This window comes from Cyanistes caeruleus, chromosome 9 (assembly GCF_971803275.1).
Source record: "Cyanistes caeruleus chromosome 9, bCyaCae1.hap1.1, whole genome shotgun sequence".
Taxonomy (NCBI): Eukaryota; Metazoa; Chordata; class Aves; order Passeriformes; family Paridae; genus Cyanistes; species Cyanistes caeruleus.
In genome coordinates, this window is record NC_141709.1 from 8,839,984 (window position 1) to 8,857,855 (window position 17,872).

At 43.3% G+C, this 17,872-nt stretch overlaps 1 protein-coding gene across 1 annotated transcript; it reads left to right on the forward strand.

The window, feature by feature from the left end:
* Positions 1 to 9,346: 9,346 nt before the first annotated feature.
* LOC147651502 (uncharacterized) lies at positions 9,347 to 17,813 on the forward strand. Its single transcript, XM_086842791.1, has 3 exons — positions 9,347 to 10,617; positions 11,549 to 11,675; positions 12,746 to 17,813. Exon 1 carries the CDS (start codon positions 9,347 to 9,349, stop codon positions 10,325 to 10,327), a length of 981 nt encoding a protein of 326 aa, XP_086698917.1. The 3' UTR covers positions 10,328 to 10,617; positions 11,549 to 11,675; positions 12,746 to 17,813.
* The last annotated feature ends 59 nt before the right edge of the window (positions 17,814 to 17,872 follow it).

A 17,872-nucleotide genomic window follows, 5' to 3' on the forward strand; every position in this document is an offset into this window, starting at 1 on the left:
CCTCTGCATTTTCAGTGGGCCCTGTATCCTGATTTAGAAGGGAATTCTCTGGTACGTGTGCAATTATCACACTTAATAGACACCAATAAAATTATGCTCTTGAATTTATTTTTTTTTAACACTTTTCACAATTCTTTATAATCTGTAGTTATTTACAAAAAAAATCTAGCCTGCAGCTATGCTGTCCACAACTTTACAGCTATTCATGATGTGAAAACACACTTTTTTAAAGCTGTGGCACATGCACTGTTTTCATTTGCAGTGACTGATTTGTCACTGTGAGAAGCTGTGTGACAGTTCTGTCACCACCCTCTCCACACGCTGCTGTCCCAGCCGGTCGCAGAACTCACTGCGGCGCGGCTCCCGGCCCATCCTGAGCAGGGTGGCGGCTGTGACCCGGCCACACGGCCAGCAGCCAGGGACACAGCAGCACCTGCCTCAGGGCACGGGCTCAGGGACAGGGCAGAGAGCTGGGCAGGACAAAGACTGTAAAGCTGCACACTCCCAGCCACAAGTGCTGAATGTACAACTCAGTCTGACACTACGTGGAGCAGGCTCACCAAGACTCCTCTGAGTTTAGAAAGCAAAAGGGTCCTACCAAAGCACTGACACAACAGGAGGGACTATGACGTAGTATGCTAATCCACTATAATAGACAACAGAGTTGTTACTTAGATACTGCATTAGCAATATTTAGATACAATATTAGCACTAAGTCTGATCATAATCATCCCCACAATCCCTGTGTCCTACTTCTGGGCAAGAACCTTCTCTCTACTATTTTGCTGTAGTAATATTCCCCATAATTCAAATAATTTACAGTGGACTGCTGACCTTTATTCTGCATTTTTTAAGATTTTAAGAGTACATCCAAGCCTAAATTGATGATCTTGTATTACAAGAAGTGCAACTTTTCTCACAATTTTGATGCTTTTCACTTCTCCTAGAAAACCTCTTCCTGAGAAAAATAAGAACCAAAATCTATCAAGGCTTCATTTCTGAGTGTCAGGCATTGAAACTGTTCATTAGATACTTGGTCCTGCAGTTAAGTCTTCAACCTTCAGTCATCTGATAGAATGAGAGAATAAACATTGAACAAGAATCTGGGCTTTGACATTAAATGAAAGAGAAGTTCAATCCCTACCTAAATTAGCATCACTAGTCTCCTAATGTAAATGAACAAATGAGGGAGTAATAGGCTTCCTGAAACCAGAAAATATTTTTTTATTTTATCCTGTCGAAGCCAAAAGAATATATTTTTTATATCTTTTTCCCTCAAGGCAAAAGCAAAATCCGAACATACAATCCGAATATACCTGACCATTCCTGATTAAGGCTCTAATAACTGAAATTAGAAGAGATTCAGTAGTAAGAGTTTCCACACACAAAGCTCACGTAGCATTTCTGTTTCATTACTGTCACAAGTGAGCAGTTTCCCTTGATAATGCTGCTTTGTGTACAGAAGAAAGAAGAACAAGAAGTTGTTTCTCCTAAGCAAAAGGAATGAATGTGGAAACCTGATGCCTTGTGCTTCCTGAGGGGAAGGAATTTGAACAGGATGAACGCATCTTGTGTTACACTATTTTCACTCTTTGGTGATTTTAGCCCTCTGCCCAGGTGTAGATCCTTCCATCAGCAATAGTTCCTCTCAGCTGCACTTTCCCCCATGGATTAATGGTAAACTGTGTAGCGTACACAAAACAGGAGGATTAACCCCCCACATTTTATAAACCGAATGGTTATAGAGTGTTTTAATGGCAAGAAACCCTCATAGCTCAATTTTGCTAGTCTTGCTATTTCTTCTCAGATGGGAGAAGACTTCAACAAAACACATTTGGAATGTCATGCACTATTTTGCTTCATTTCTATTCCCACTTCCTAGGGTCTTTCATCACCTTTATAAAGACTGTATTTTATTTTTGCCTTAGGCTGATGAGAAGTACGTAGCAGAGTCTGGAGAAAGACTACATTAGGAAATTTGAAAGTGGTCTATCATGATCAATTTTTCATTTTTGATGTCTTCTCCCTGTGCACATAAATTACATTTTTCACTTCAGAAGGATTAAGAATTTGTGAGATGAATTCCAAGATTGTCCTTCTGTGTTGCAAGGAATGCATTTTACATTTTACAAAGTGAAAAAGAGCACAAATATTTGGTGGTTGAGCACACATTCATTGTCTTGCTCTGCACTGAAATAGTTCATGACTCTTACTCCCTGCTAAGTGTAGTGTAAGGGTGCAATCACTTGAGATATCTAAGACTGAACTCAGCATGAAGAGCTCCAAAGTACTGAAAAGGAAAGCACTGTTTTCCTTAAAATATGTCACACAAATGCCGCACCACTTTCCATAGTAGGCAACCATAAAATGGTTCACTCTTGACCCATGACTAAATGCTAGTGTACTTTCTGAGATTCTGTCAAGCAATATGTAATATGATGGACTTCCTTAGGTGACTGTGAGAAATACTGTGAGTGTATTGTGTCCTACATTCCCAGTGACACTGTACCTAATGGCAGAGTCTTGGAAAAAGATGAGCTTTAAGGTCCCTTCCTACCCAAACCATTCCTGATCCTCTAAGTTCTACAGTGATGAGGAGCACTGATTTATAAGTACAGCCTAAGCTTATTTGTTTATTCATGGTACAGATAATTTTTTTCCCCTTACATAAGTGTAGAATTTATTTTGTCTATCTATGAATGATTGCAAAATGGAGTTGTTAACATGTGCTTTAACCTCACATATTGCTGTGTTTTCTTCAAAGATTCTCTTTTGAAAAACAGTATTATTTTGGACTTGTTACTTACATACTATTGAATTTGGGGACCTATTCAAAAGCAAATCCTACTATATTAATCAATCCCTGATGGATCAAGTTAGTCCCTTATAAAACTGCCAACTACCTGTTCTCATAGTAGATGAGTTGTGTTGGTTTGTGTTTCATTAGACCACCATTGGGAATTGAATTCTGTAATTGGAATTCCACAGATGACAACTTTAAATCCCGTCATTCCCAAAACATTCAATGGAAAAGACCATTCAACCATACTATTACAGATTTCAATTCCTAGGTTTATTCATGGGGACAGAGGACACTAATTTAGAGTTAGAGAGCATAACCTCTGAAAATACACATTTGTGTATCTCATATGCACTTAATTCTGAAAATGTTAACCATTTTGGACAATTTGTGCCTTGGTGACTGCTGTGGTTTTCGGGTCTCCTTCAGAGTGAAAATATTCACCTGCCTTCTGATAAATGGAACAAATAAAGAAAACTTAACCCAGCTTCAGATAATTTGTGTTAGGCAAAGCCTTGCTGATAGCTGATTTTATATTTTACTGCTCAGAAGGAGTATTTCTAGGTGGCATGTAAACATGGGGAAAATATGTCAGGTTCTTCTTAATAAATGTTATCCTGATCCTGGTAAGATGAGTTTAATCTTCAGGTTACATATTTGCTTAAATTTAGTCTTCTTACATATTTATCACATGGGGATTTACTTTTTATGTATTTTTTGGCCTGAGACATCATTTACCCTAAGAATTTGAGGTTAGAGAGTTTCTTGGGGTGCCAAGGTAAACAGTTAATATAAGAATTATTCAAGAAGTTTTGAGAGTTCAAGTAATGGATCATGAAATAAAGTAAGTGTGATTTATTGATGTTCCAGTTAGGGGTAAAGACAGAGATACAGAGGTCAAAGTTGTTTTGCTGAAGGTTCAGTTTCATAATCTGCTGATGACACAGAAACAGAGATCAGGTTCACATTAACTCTTGTGTAATTATATTTCATTTTTTGAACAACAGGAATGACTGTAAAGCCGTGAGGTTTGTCCTAATGTAGAATAACAATAATGTTGTATAATGATTTTGTTCATCTGGAATTGACAATAATTAACTCAAATATTTTTATAAACAGAGCCATTTCCAAGGAAAATGGCAGCTCACAATCCAGCTCACCACAAGGATTAATGGATCTTTTTGTCACTGCTAAAATGTAGTGAGTTCTGAAATAAGAATTCCCACCCTGCAGAAGAATCATTTAGAAAACAACATGTCAACCCCGCATGCTTCACTGAATGACCTGCTAGAATATTCATTAGACAGAGACATTTGCTTGAATATTTCTAGTAGGAACTATTTTTGCATGCAAACTCCCTACAGAATATCTGAAAGTTCATCATAAAGATAAGGAAATGCTTTATTCTTATATGTCAAAATTGACTTTCATGAATGCAAGTCTGAAAACAATTTGAGATCACTTGATTTTAAATGGGAGCATGACTTAAGTCTTTAAACCATGGATAATGCAGACTACTTAATAATCTGATCACAATCTAAAAGAGCTCTTTATCATTGAATACATTTACTGGGTTTTCTTTCTGAGCATTTTTTGCATGAATTATAGTGTGGCTTTTTAAGACAGTTTTGTGCTTCTATTTGAAAGTTTGTATTTTTTTTTTCTTCAGTGGAGCAGTCATCCATAAAATGGTCAACTTGGTAAATACCATGTCTTTTGGACATCAAGCTTGAAAATTTGTCAGCAGAATTAAGTTTTCCGGTGTTCACACTGTTCCTGTTCACTGGCTGGATCCATGAAGAAAGGACAATTAGAGCATGGGTCAGGATCCTGCTTTCATTACTTTTACAGCAGCTTCCCCATCTTTCTGGATCAATAGTGGTACTGTGAGAACAGCAGAGTTCTTGTGGGACAGAGCTCATGTGTATGAAAGGAATAATTTCACTACATCCTATGTAAAGGGAAACAGTTTACATTAGCAATTAAAATTTTTCATATGCTTAATTGTTCATGACATATGAAATTCAGGCTATTTAACTAAATAAATGTTTAATATTATAAAAATTAAGGGAAAAATAATCATGAGACAATGGAAAATCTATTTCAATTGTCACACTGAATTCTTATCAGCAGGTTTCTATAGAAGGGAAAATACTAACCCATACTAAAAAAAAAAAAATGCAGTAATGAAGGAGAAGAGAGTAATGTAGCACATTTATTTCATCTAAGTAATTCTGGGTACCTGGCACATCAGAGACAGTGGGAGACTCTTACTATAGTATATTATCTGCATGGAACATGTTCCACATCTGCCTCTTACACTCAACACACCAGATTCATCACAATACAGTACCAGATTCATAGACTTACAGAATGGTTTGAGTTGGAATGGACCTTAAAACTCATCCACCCTCTACCATGGGTAGGGCCACCTTCCAGTAGACTAGGTTGCTCCAAACCATGTCCAGCCTAGCCTTGAACACTTTTGGAATGGGGAACTCACAACTTCTCTGGTACCAATAGTATCAGATTTCTTACATATTTGGTTCCTTTGAAGATGAACAAACAGATTTTGAAAGAAGGAGTAGATGTCACCAGGTTTGGCTGCACTTGCTTTGGCAGCATTATTATCTTCTATTCCACTTGCATCACAGAAAGTCTTCCCAAACCTGTATACTTCTGGCTAGCAAAATGGATAAAATGGACAAATTCAAGGTGGTATTACTGAAGGCATAGAAAGGAATACCAAAATTGTATCACTGTTCTTTTGTTTCTTTGAGACTACTGAAACTCAGTAGAACTGGATGAATTACTTGAGTGCAAGCAAATGTTTTCTCTTTCCTGTTAGTCTGTGCTTGTTCTTAATTCCTGAGAGCACTTTGTGTAAGAATGATTTTTGTCTATGTCTTTAGATGTCAAGGTGAAATACGTCTCAATTTTTCAAAGCAGATTTGCCTGACATTAAGACTCAGCTGCAGCATTTGTGGAGTCAAAGACTACCAAACTGCAACCAACAAGGATAATGGGACAAGGAAGATTGGAAAAATCAGGGGTAATGCTCAAACCACATGCTAGTCACATTCAAGCTCTCTTTACTGGCAGTCATTCTCCTGCTGTTTTTCTCCCCATGCCAAATCATGCAGCTTTCCTCTTCCGACCCTAATAGACCACCCACCCTGCTACATAAACAAATTCTACCATGTCTCTCTTGCTTTGCAGAATAATACGCTGAGTTTTCAGTGGCAGACCAGGACAGCAGAGCTGGTCTCACTCTTGGATGGATACCTCTCGCTTTCAAAAGCAACTTCTTTAGTGGTTACGTCCCACAGGTCAGCATCACTTTTTAGGGGGTCAAGGCCAGTGCCCCTCCACCTTGGCTGGCATTCATTTTTACAGTTAAACACCTGCTTAATCATCACCCAATACTGAATCTTAGACAAAAGACACAACAAGGGAAAAAGCACACTTCAAAGGGTTTTAAGTGTTTCACTTCTAATCACTTTAGAAATGAAACCTTTTGAATTAAACTGAAGCCAAGGAGACACTGAAGTACTCCAGCCCTTCAGGGGTATTTGGTCTCCCTTTTTCCAAATTGTATTCCAATAGCTCATCATCAGATTATTTTTCCTTTGCCACCTGAACCATACGAGTTCTCCTGCGTCTCACTCTACATTATAAAGGGGGAAATTATGGACTTCTTATCTGTTCGCAGAGCCCTTTGGGACACTTGGGACCCCACCCACGCCGTTCCCCTTTGTGACGAGGAGGCTGCGTGTGCCCAGAGCCCATTGTGACACCTGGGGCCACGCCCTGACCAGGCGGGTATAAAAGGGCACGGAGAGCCCGGCGGTGCCCACTCCCAGGAGAGCAGCTCCGGCAGGAGACAGCGGCTCCGGCAGGAGACAGCGGCTCCCGGGAGAAGGCGGAGTGTGAGCAAGTCGGAAATGTCTATGGACATGGAGACGAGCTCATCCACAAAGCCAGAGAACACCTCTCCGAAGAAGGCGATGGGGCAGCACGCAGCTGCCTCGGGGCCTGGGCCGGGCTTGCCATGGGCGAGGGAACTGCTGCACCGTGACTCCTGGGCTGGGCCTGCCGCGCAGGTGGCAGCACCAGAGAGCCGGGCAGCGGCCCCTCATAGCCTCAGGGCCTGCGCCTGGGCTCTGCTGCACTTGCTGTGGTGCGGCTTCCTTGCCATCCTGAGCAAGGTGCTGGCCGTGATCTGGAGATGCGGCCAGCAGCTGGGCCTGGCTCAGGGCACGGGCTCGGGGACGGCGGCAGCAGCCGCCGCAGCAGGGGCAGAGAGCGGGGCAGCTGCCCCGCACGGCCCCAGCTGCGTCCCCGGCCCCTCAGCAACACAGGAAGCTCACGGGCAGTGGGCAGCACCGAGGGTAGTTCTGCCAGAACTGCAGAACGAGGAGGGGGACATCTCAGAGGATGTCCGGTCCAGCACCAGTGGGGTTGAGAGCTACTCGGCATTGCTGCCGCTGCTGATGTCAACATCAGACACCAGCTCTACATGTAGCTCTGACCCCAAACTCCTGGAGCTTTGGACCGGCACAAAAACCGAAGATCGAGCAGCTGTGAAAGGGCAAGATAACAACAGGAACAACTTGCCGAAGAAGAGGAATGTCACCATTATCCACACCATCTGGGTGAATCCCCGCTACCCACAGCTGCTGATGGACCCCGACTTGGTGCTGGAAGATGGGGAAGATGCTGAGCTGCCGGGCACATCTTATGGCCTGGTAGCTCACAGGTTCACCCAGCCAGCAGGTGCTGCCCCGGCCAGAGCTCCACAAGTTAAGGAGCACCCTGTGCGTGCCACTGGCCAGCCACAAGAGATGGCAAAGCCAGCCGCTGGTGCAGCCCCTGGCGCGCAGGCGGCAGCAGCAGAGAGCCGGGCAGCGGCCCCGCACAGCCTCAGGGCCCGCGGCCGGGCTCTGCTGCACTCGCTGCGGCGCGGCTCCCGGGCCATCCGGAGCAGGGTGGCGGCTGTGATCCGGCGATGCCGGGAACACAGAGCCACAGGCGTCAGGGCCCGGAGGCAGTGAAGCCGGCCATAGAGATCAGGAGAGGGAGGGCAGGGAGAACAAGGGAGGGTTAGAGATAGGGGGGACCAAGGGGGGGGTAATAGGAAACACAAGGGAGTTAAGAGGGTGGGTAGAGAGGGAGGGCAGGGAGAACAAGGGAGGGTTAGGAGATAGGGGGGACCAAGGGAGGGGTAACAGGGAACACAAGGGAGTTAAGAGGGTGGGTAGAGAGGGAGGGGAGAAAACTTTAGCTAGCATAGGTAAATAATAAAGTTCTGTAGGTGAAATTAGTGTTCTGATGGCCTAGAGATTAGTTTGACCAGTCTAGGTAAGATGGTTTTGTTGAAATAAAAGGACTGAATTAATAAATACTGAGTGGTTGCTTTTTTCATTGCGCTATAGTCATCGTTCTGGGGGGAGATCCTGAATGCCAAAGCCTTTGGGTTGCTGGGGCGGTGCAGTGTGTGCTGTGTGGGGCAGAGGAGAAAGGCGCTGCCTGCACCGGGAGGGATGTGGGGACACCAAGTCTTTGTGACTTGTGGCACAAGGAGTTTGTTTGATGCAGGACCCCGTTCTTCCATCCCAGTTCTCCTCCAAGATAGCTGCCTGCTGTAGAGATCATTCTGGGGGATCTCTGAGGGAAGGAGTGCTTGCCTGGCATTGCAAATGGCAGCTTCTCAGCCAGCAGGGACCACCCACACAACTGGGTATCTGAATTAAATCTTCACAACTTGACACACACAGAACAGCTTCTCTCAGGGCAGCTACACGCTCCCTCTCCTGGTGCAACCACATGTTCCACTGCCCAAGCCCCATCCGTGTTTGTGTCACTTTCTCTCCTATTTACACTCCAAACAGCATCAGGTTTTCTCCCACACACATTCCAAACAGCACCAGTTTCTGTGCTCTGGGCATCCCACCCTTGTTCCCATTCATGTTGACGATTCTGGACGATGCCTGTGCACAAAAGATTTGAAAGGCACTTGGAATTGCACATTATTAGTGCAGGCAAAAATCCGTCACCTTCCTTAGGTGCTTTAGGCAACTCCAGATCTTGATTTTCCAGCACCAAGCACAGCCAATTAAACCTGGCAAATACAGGGCAGATTTCCATTTTTATCTGTGCTCCCTGATGGATGTTCTTGGGTTTGGTGGCATTACTTGTGGATCCTGGAAACAGTTTTATCTCGAGCAGGGCCAGAAGGATGTTCTGAGGCCTGAGCTTTTAAAAACACACAAGTCCTGTGCTTGGCGATATCTTGCCCATGTGCAGGGAGCAGTGAGCTCATCCAGGTGAGGCAAACATATCCCTTCTGTCCTATTTCTCTCCACCCTTTCTTTTGATTTTAAATCTGTGGAACTGGAGGGAAAAAATTCCCCCAGGAAGCAGACACAAGCTGCCCCAGTGCTGTGGGTCCTGCCAGCCCTGGCCTGTGCTGATGGAAGTTGGATGATGCTTTTGTGATTCATCTCCTCCTGCAGGAATTTTAATTTTTCACAATCACATGCCTTGATGAGGTTTCTCACCAATTGTATAGATTTTAGAAATCACCAGGTTCCCAAAGTGGGGTATGTTTGGGAGGGAGATGGGGGTTTCCTGGATGATCCAGGCGCTACCTGGAGAATCGAAGCGCTGCCTGGGCAATTCAGGCACTTCCCACAGGATCCTGGCTCTGCCCACAGGATCCAGGCCCTGCCCACAGGATCCAGGCCCTGCCCACAGGATCCAGGCTCTGCCCACAGGATCCAGGCTCTTCCCACAGGATCCAGGCCCTGCCCACAGGATCCAGGCCCTGCCCACAGGATCCAGGCTCTTCCCACAGGATCCCAGCTCTGTCCACAGGATCCAGGCCCTGCCCACAGGATCCAGGCAGTGCCCACAGGATCCAGGCTCTGCCTACAGGATCCCAGCTCTGCCCACAGGATCCAGGCTCTGCCCACAGGATCCAGGCCCTGCCCACAGGATCCAGGCCCTGCCCACAGGATCCAGGCTCTGCCCACAGGATCCCAGCTCTGCCCACAGGATCCAGGCTCTGCCCACAGGATCCAGGCCCTGCCCACAGGATCCAGGCTCTGCCTACAGGATCCCAGCTCTGCCCACAGGATCCAGGCTCTGCCCACAGGATCCAGGCCCTGCCCACAGGATCCAGGCTCTGCCCACAGGATCCCAGCTCTGCCCACAGGATCCAGGCTCTGCCCACAGGATCCAGGCCCTGCCCACAGGATCCAGGCAGTGCCCACAGGATCCAGGCGCTGCCCACAGGATCCAGGCAGTGCCCACAGGATCCAGGCTCTGCCCACAGGACACCGTCCAGCCGCCGCGGCCCTCAGGGCAGGAGGCAGGAATAGAGGGGGCTGCAGAGAGTGCAGCTGGAGGGAGGCCTTGCTTTCACTTGGCTTTGTTTCCAAACACCCAGGGGCTGTGAGCATCCATATTTTTCCTTATAGTCCAAGCCCAGGGAGTCCAGCCTGGGAAAACCATTTCAGAACATAAACAACCACGTTCTACCAGTGTCCTAGAGGAAGGAGTGAATGGCAACAGGAATTTTCCCACTGTGCTTTGCCTCAAGCACCTGTGACTCTACCTCTGCCCCGATGAATTATGATCTGATTCTGTAAGCTAACCCACACAGCCAAAGGGAGATGAGGACTTGGGCATTGTCATTACCATCAAAGAAAGATGTGGCAATTCTCAGATGAGAAATCATTTACCTGCAAAAGGACATAACATTGTTAGGAGATAGTAAGAATCATCAAAAATGTATGTGGAAAACTTTGTTCTAAGTAAGTATCATGTCAATACTTTAATATGCAGTTTCTAGCACAATATATAAGCTTCATAGCTTATAGGTTCATCTACTAAGGGTTTTTAATCTATAAAATCAGGTGTAATGAGGAAACACAAATATATGTGTACAAATTAAAGAGTCAGAGACTGAAAGCATAGTTTAAAATAAAAAATACTTAGATGTTGAAGATGATAATGTCTAACTGAAACCCACGAGCATGTTTCTAGATGTCTTCTCACTACAGGAAGCCACACAGCAATAAAGAATAGCTGCTCCAAGTAAAGAGGCAGAACATGCAATAAAATAATAATAATCAGAACCAATGAAATATTAAATATAAAATTTTAATATTCTTATACTTTCCAGTAAGTTGCAGTACAAGTAAACTAGTTCAGATATCCACTATAGCCCTACAGCAAGAATGTAATCAATTTCAAGGATGTCAGTGAGGTTTACCGTAATTTTAGAAACTCAGACTTAGATAAGCACCATAGAAACATATTTATAAATATTTAATAGATATTTTATTTTGTTTGTAATCTCACAATTTGCATAGTATTAAATTCTGCCCATTGTATTCCTTCATTCTGAAGCAGGGACTGGAGCTCTGGGAGTCTGGTTAATAGTGTTTCCTAATATTGTTCCTCCTTAAGTAAACTGTTAGATTAACTTTTCCTTAGTTGACATATATGAAACAAGATTTTTAATCCACACTTTGTCTATTAAGCTAGAAGCAGCGAATCCCTGAATTCTATTAGCAATTTAGACTTTGGATTCAAGAAGGATCTAGTTCCACGTTTGGTGGCATGTAATAACTTCTGCAGTGTTCCCTTGCCCTCATCTACTTGTTAGTGTCCTCAGATGTCCACTGCCCTAGAAAAGATTATTTTATTAATTTATTTTATTTATTTCTTTTTCCTTCTTAGATTCCCTTACCTGGAACCGATCACACTAAAACCAGCTGGGTTCTTCCATCTGACAGTCTGCAGTTGCTTTCTCTGCTTCAGTATGCGCTATAAAGCTGTCCTGTTACAACAGAGGAGATATTTGTAGGTAAGAAGGAAGTGGAATGGAGCCGGAGCATTTCGGATGGAGGTCTCCACAGAAATGAAAGAAAGATCGCAGCCAGTAACAAGAAAGTTTCAGAAATGAAGAGGGAAAGGATAAACACTTTTTTCTTTCAACCATGATGAAATTCTTGATACATCTGACAGTAAGACTGCAGAACCCCAAATTTTCCCAAGTTCTCCATGATTGCAAGTAGCTGTGTTAATGAATTCCAGTTATTTTTTTTCTAAAATACTTAAAAATTACAGTCTTTCATAAACATTTATAGTGGGTTGGCTCACAAATGTGTTAAATCATTCACTATATATCATGTTTGGGGAAAAGATCCAAAATAGCTCTCCTGATTAAACTTTCTATGAAAATATGTTGCCTTTTCAGAGGGTTTTTCTCTTTCAGCTGAAATACTTTTATAAAGTGAATTCTTCTAAACAAAAAAATTAATTTTGCAATTAGGAATGTGTGTAAGGAGCTAGTAAAAATAGCTTCTCTGCTTTAAACTTCTGTGTCAGTGCAATTAAAGTCATGTGCTGGCATCAGCAATTTCATACGTCAGCATCACATGAATGCATTCTTATTTCTCAGTTAACTCTTGACTTTTGCAACCAGTTATGGCTGCAATACAAAATTTGAAATACACTGACCTAGGGAATCTTGTATTACAAGCCTACAGTGAGTAAGTGAAGTTTGAGGAAGGTTGGGTGGTGGATTGACCTTGATCTGGCCCTCACCCAGCTGGTCTCTCACTCCCTCTCCTCAATGGGAGAGAAGAGAAAATAAAATGAAAACTCTCATGGGTCAAGACAAAAGACCATAAAATCAATTACTGATGATTGTCATGAGCAAAACTTGGCACTTGTGTTATAGTTATAAATAATAATTATATTATATTATATTATATTATATTATATTATATTATATTATATTATATTATATTATATTATATTATATATATAATAATTATCGTTGCTATAAAAACATAGTAATATAATTATAGTGTTGCTTTTCAAGACAGTTTTGTGCTTCTATTTGAAAGGTTGTATATTTTTTTTCTTCAGTGGAGCAGTCATCCATAAAATGGTCAACTTGGTAAATACCATGTCTTTTGGACATCAAGCTTGAAAATTTGTCAGCAGAATTAAGTTTTCTGGTGTTCACACTGTTCCTGTTCACTGGCTGGATCCATGAAGAAAGGACAATTAGAGCATGGGTCAGGATCCTGCTTTCATTACTTTTACAGCAAGCTTCCCCATCTTTCTGGATCATAGTGGTACTGTGAGAACAGCAGAGTTCTTGTGGGACAGAGCTCGTGTGTATGGAAGGAATAATTTCACTACATCCTATGTAAAGGGACACAGTTTGCATTAGCAATTAAAATTTTTCATATGCTTAATTGTTCATGACATATGAAATTCAGGCTATTTAACTAAATAAATGTTTCATATTATATAAAATTAGGGGAAAAAATAATCATGAGACAACGGAAAATCTATTTCAGTTGTCACATTGAATTCTTATCAGCAGGTTTCTATAGAAGGGAAAATACTAACCTGTTGTAGTTGATAGCCTGAAATATATCTTTTCCCCTCTTTTAGTTGGGATCTCCCCCCCACCCCCAGCTTCTCTTTCTCCTGTTTACCTGGTGTCAGGTTACCACGGTTACTGAAGTTTCTCTCCTCAGCCCCACGGCGAGAGGCCGGACAGAGAAAAGAGAAGACCCTGCTGGCATTTCCAGCTGCTTGAAGTTTCTTTAGCCCAGGAAAGCACGGGCTTGGGAGAAGAGAGACCCTTCTTTCCAACACGCAAGTTTGTAACTTTGTTGTTCCTGTCCCAGAATGCCTCTGAGCTATGGAAGCTGAGAGGCCATGCTTACCTTGCCTTCCCTTTCTTTCCCCCCTGTGTTGCCAGGAAACCAAGCCCGCCCCCTCTCCCCCCCTCTGCCCCTCTGTGGAGAATACTCCTGCACCTTTGTGGGCATTTGAAGAAGTTGGTGTCTGTTATTTCTTCTCTCGGTGTGTGTGACCTTGATTTGTAGAAAGTTTGTAAGATGTACTAACTGAGAAAAATAATTGTTTCTTTCTCTGATGTTCCCTCCCTCCGAGAAACCCTGTTAAAAGAGACCCCCCAGACCCCAAATCCTTTGTCTCTCGTCCTTTGGATTCCCCTTCACAGAAATAAACTGTGGAATGCAAACCAGAGAGAGAGTCCCCCCCTGATTTCTTTACTCACTCTATAGACTTGAATTCTTGAAGAAAATCAGTGAACCCCACAAACATATGCTGGCTCGAAACTCGAGTGAAGAGAAACCTCATCACTGAGCTAGCCGGGCCACACTCGAGGAGATCGAGTCAATGGGCAGGGACACTTCCAGCAGACCAGGTTGGTCCAAGTCCCAGTGTTGACCTTGATGTCTCTGGCCAAGTTTAGTTCTATTAGGGCTTAAGCTTTCCCAAGACAATCCCTGGCTGCTTGGACAATCCCCCTGTATTCCTCCCAGGCTGTCCTTGCTTCCATCCTCTGCAGGCTTCCTGTTTGTGTTTGGCTTTGTCTGGGAGTTCATTTTTCATCCATGCATGCCTCCTTGCATTTCTGCCTGACTTCCTATTTGTTGGGATACATCACTCCTAAACTTGGAAGAGATAACATGTGAAGTTTATGTATTATGATGTATGCCTATATGCATGATATACAGGAAAGAATTAATAGCATTTTCACTGTTAGTTAAGAGGGAACTTAATAAATGTTTCATTCAGTTACATAACTTGCTTAAATGTCATTACATAATGGGGCTGTAAAAATTGAGGGCTTGCTGAATGGGGGCTTTAGGGTTTTTTTAGCTCCAAACATACTGGGTGCTGATAAATGCACTTGAAGCTACCCTTTCCTTTGCCTTGCACCACTGAGCTTGTATTTCTTCAGAATGATTGCCGTATTTCCATCAGGAACATTCAGTCAGGTCATTAATTTTAAAAGTTGAGAGTCATACTTGATAGCACTTTATAAGGCATGATTGGCTTACAGCAAGCTTCTTGGTGTGGGTAAAATAGAATATTCAGTACCTGGTGCAACACTGACAGATGTCACCCAAACAACTTCGCTATCCCTGCCCAGGACAGAAAGAACATCTGAGCCACTGGACCAGCAGGAGGTGCCAGGAGGTGCCAGCATCCAGCTTACGTGGTGATAGAACATTTTGATGTTGATCCTGAAATTATAACTGATACAGTCACAGAAACACAGAATATCCTGAAATGGAAGGAGCCCCCACCAGATTCATCCAGTCCAACTCGTGACCCTGCACAGACACCCCAACAATCCTACCCTGTGCATCCCTGGGAGCATTGTTCAAATGCTCCTGAAGCTCTGGCAGCCTTAAGGCTGTGCCCATTCCCTGGGGAGCTTGTTCTGTGCCTGACCACCCTCTGGGGAAAAATCCTTTCCCTGATACCCAGCCTAATCCTCCCCTGACACAGCTCCAGCAGTGCCCTTGGGTCTCCTGTCCCTGGTCAGAAGGAGCAGAGACCAGAGCTGCCCCTCTGCTGCCCCTTGGAAGGAGCTGCAGCTGCCGACAAGGTCTGCTCTCAGTCTCCTCTGCTCCAGGATGAACAAACCAAGTGACCTCAGCCACTCCTTCTTCATTTACTGTCAGTTAATTTAGTTGTTAAAAAAAAATTATATTACTCTGATCCTGATTCCATTGAAACCATAGTAGTTGAGTCATTTTGTTCATGATAAAACTATTTTTCAATTTCATGTTAGGTACAGGTGAAACTTCAAGTATTCTATGGCAGACAGAATCAAAAAGAAGATTAAACTAGGTGCTAAAATAAAAGACAGATATTCTCAAATAATTGAAGTGCATGAAAAACAGTGAGAACTAAAATGTCATCATCTTAGTGATGTTTTGTTGAACTCTTTCCAGTAGCTTCATATCCCACTTGTTCATTATCCAGCTTGGGAGCCCAGCTGAGGCCTCACCAGCACTGAATAGAGGGAAAGGATCTACAAAGACATGCCAGAAGGTCATGTGGCCATCCAGAGGAACCTCGAAAAGCCTGAGAAATGGGCTGACAGGAACATCACCAAGTTCAAGAAGGGGAACCCCCAAGTCCCGTTTCTGGAGAGGAACACTACCAGGCAGGCACCAGAGCATGCTGCAGGCCTCCTAGCTGGGCTGGAAAGCAGATGGTCAGGAAAGGCTTGGCACGTCCTGGAGAGCACCAAGATCAACACAAGCCAAAATATGCACCCTTCTGGCAGAGAAGAGCAAAGGGATCCTGAGTTGTGTTGAGAGTGCAGCCAGCAGGCCAAGGGAGGGGATCCTTCTCCTCTGCTTAGCACTGGGGAGCACCTCTAGTGCTGGCTCCAGTTTGGGGCTCCTCAGCTCAGAAGAATGCAGTGAAGGGCTGTGAAGATGATGATGGAGGGACTGGAGCAACTCTGCCGTGAGGAAAGATGGAGAAAGATGGAACTATTGAGCCTGGAGAAGAGAAGGCTTAGGGTGATCTTATCCATGTCTATAAATACCAGAAGGGAGGGCACAAAGAAGAGGGAGCCAGGCTCTTCTCAGTGGGCCCAGTGACATGACCGGAGTGAGCGGTCACAAACTGAAATACAGGAGATCCCCTCTAATCTCCAGGAAACACTTTTTTATTTTGAGAGTGACCACACACTGGCACAGGTTGCCCAGGGTGGTTGTGAAGTCTTCTTCCTTAAGCTGTTGAAAAACTGCTGAGACACAGTCTTCCTTTTCATATTTGTTCACAAACTAAAAGAAAAGAAAATGCAAAAAAGTCCTATTTGCTAACACGTTAGAAAACAGTAAAACTCTGGTAATTTTTTTAATATATCTTTGATTTCCATTGATACTTGTTTCAGAAGTATATTGGTTTGGTACATTATTACCAAATTAAATACTTTTATTACTCATTCCAGAAAAGAAGGTGCAACTTCAATTACATATTATGTTTTTCTTATAGAGTTTAGCAATATGACAAAGTAGATAATGTACACTTCTTTGCTTAAAACTTCAGTAACTGAAATTTTCATGAATAAGAAAGCTTACAAAGTTCTATTATAATACATTCTATCAATGCCTTTTACTGAGAAAATTTAATTAAAGTCAGTAAACTCATAGAAAGAATAAACTGAAATCCGTCTGTTCTGTGCAATTAGCAAAGTCCTTTCCAAAAAAACCAAAACCCAAGCACCCACAAACCACCAGTACAAAAGGTGTTTGTAGTGACAGCTGACAAATGATTGTGAACAGCATTCTACCTGGGCCAAATCAAGTGTCTTGTAAAGCATCAGGATTATCTAATTCCTTACAGAAGTGGCTATGTCATGATAACATTTTATGAGGTATTTAATGGACATTTATAAAGCTGGGAAAGAAGGACAAAGAGTAAAAACTCACAAAAGTAAATAGTTTACATCTCCTCTTATTTTATATCTATTTCCTGGCCTGGGAAAATTTTTCTTTCCAAACCTGCATGATGCACAGTACATAGCAAAACTCTTTGGAGCATTAAAAATTTGTCACACTTATAAAGCAGAAGTAGCATGTGCCCACAGCCAAGACTGACATTGAATAGTGACAAACTGGTCTCCATGTCCAGACCTGTTGATCATGATGAATAAAGGCTGCTGGTGTAGAGGTTACAGATTGACCTGGATGGACAGATGAAGGGGTAAGCACAGGGGCACCTACTGGGACTGTGTAGAACTGTAGTTAGAGAGAGCCTCTGTGCCTGCTGTCCTCCAGAAGAGAAAAACACTCCCACCCAACTTGGCATCATCTGTGAATTACTGAGGGTGCACTCAATCCCCTTGTCCAGATCACTGATAAAGATACTAAACAGGACTGGGCCCAAGACTGAGCCTTGGGGATCAGCTGGATGAACTCCACTTCCCACCACTCTGGGCCCTGCCATCACCCAGTTTATCACCAGCAAACAATGCACCTATCCAAGCCATGAGCAGACAGTTTCTTCAGGAGAATGATGTGTGACGCAGTGCAAACAGGATCAGGGAGCTGCCTAGGAAGAGTCTCAGGTGAATCCAGGAGAATACAGTACAGGACTGCTCAGCTTTCAAATCAATCTTGCTTAAAGAATTCTACAAAACTGTAACAAAACAAACACAGACACAAAAACCCCAAACAAATAATGAAAAAAACCCAATCA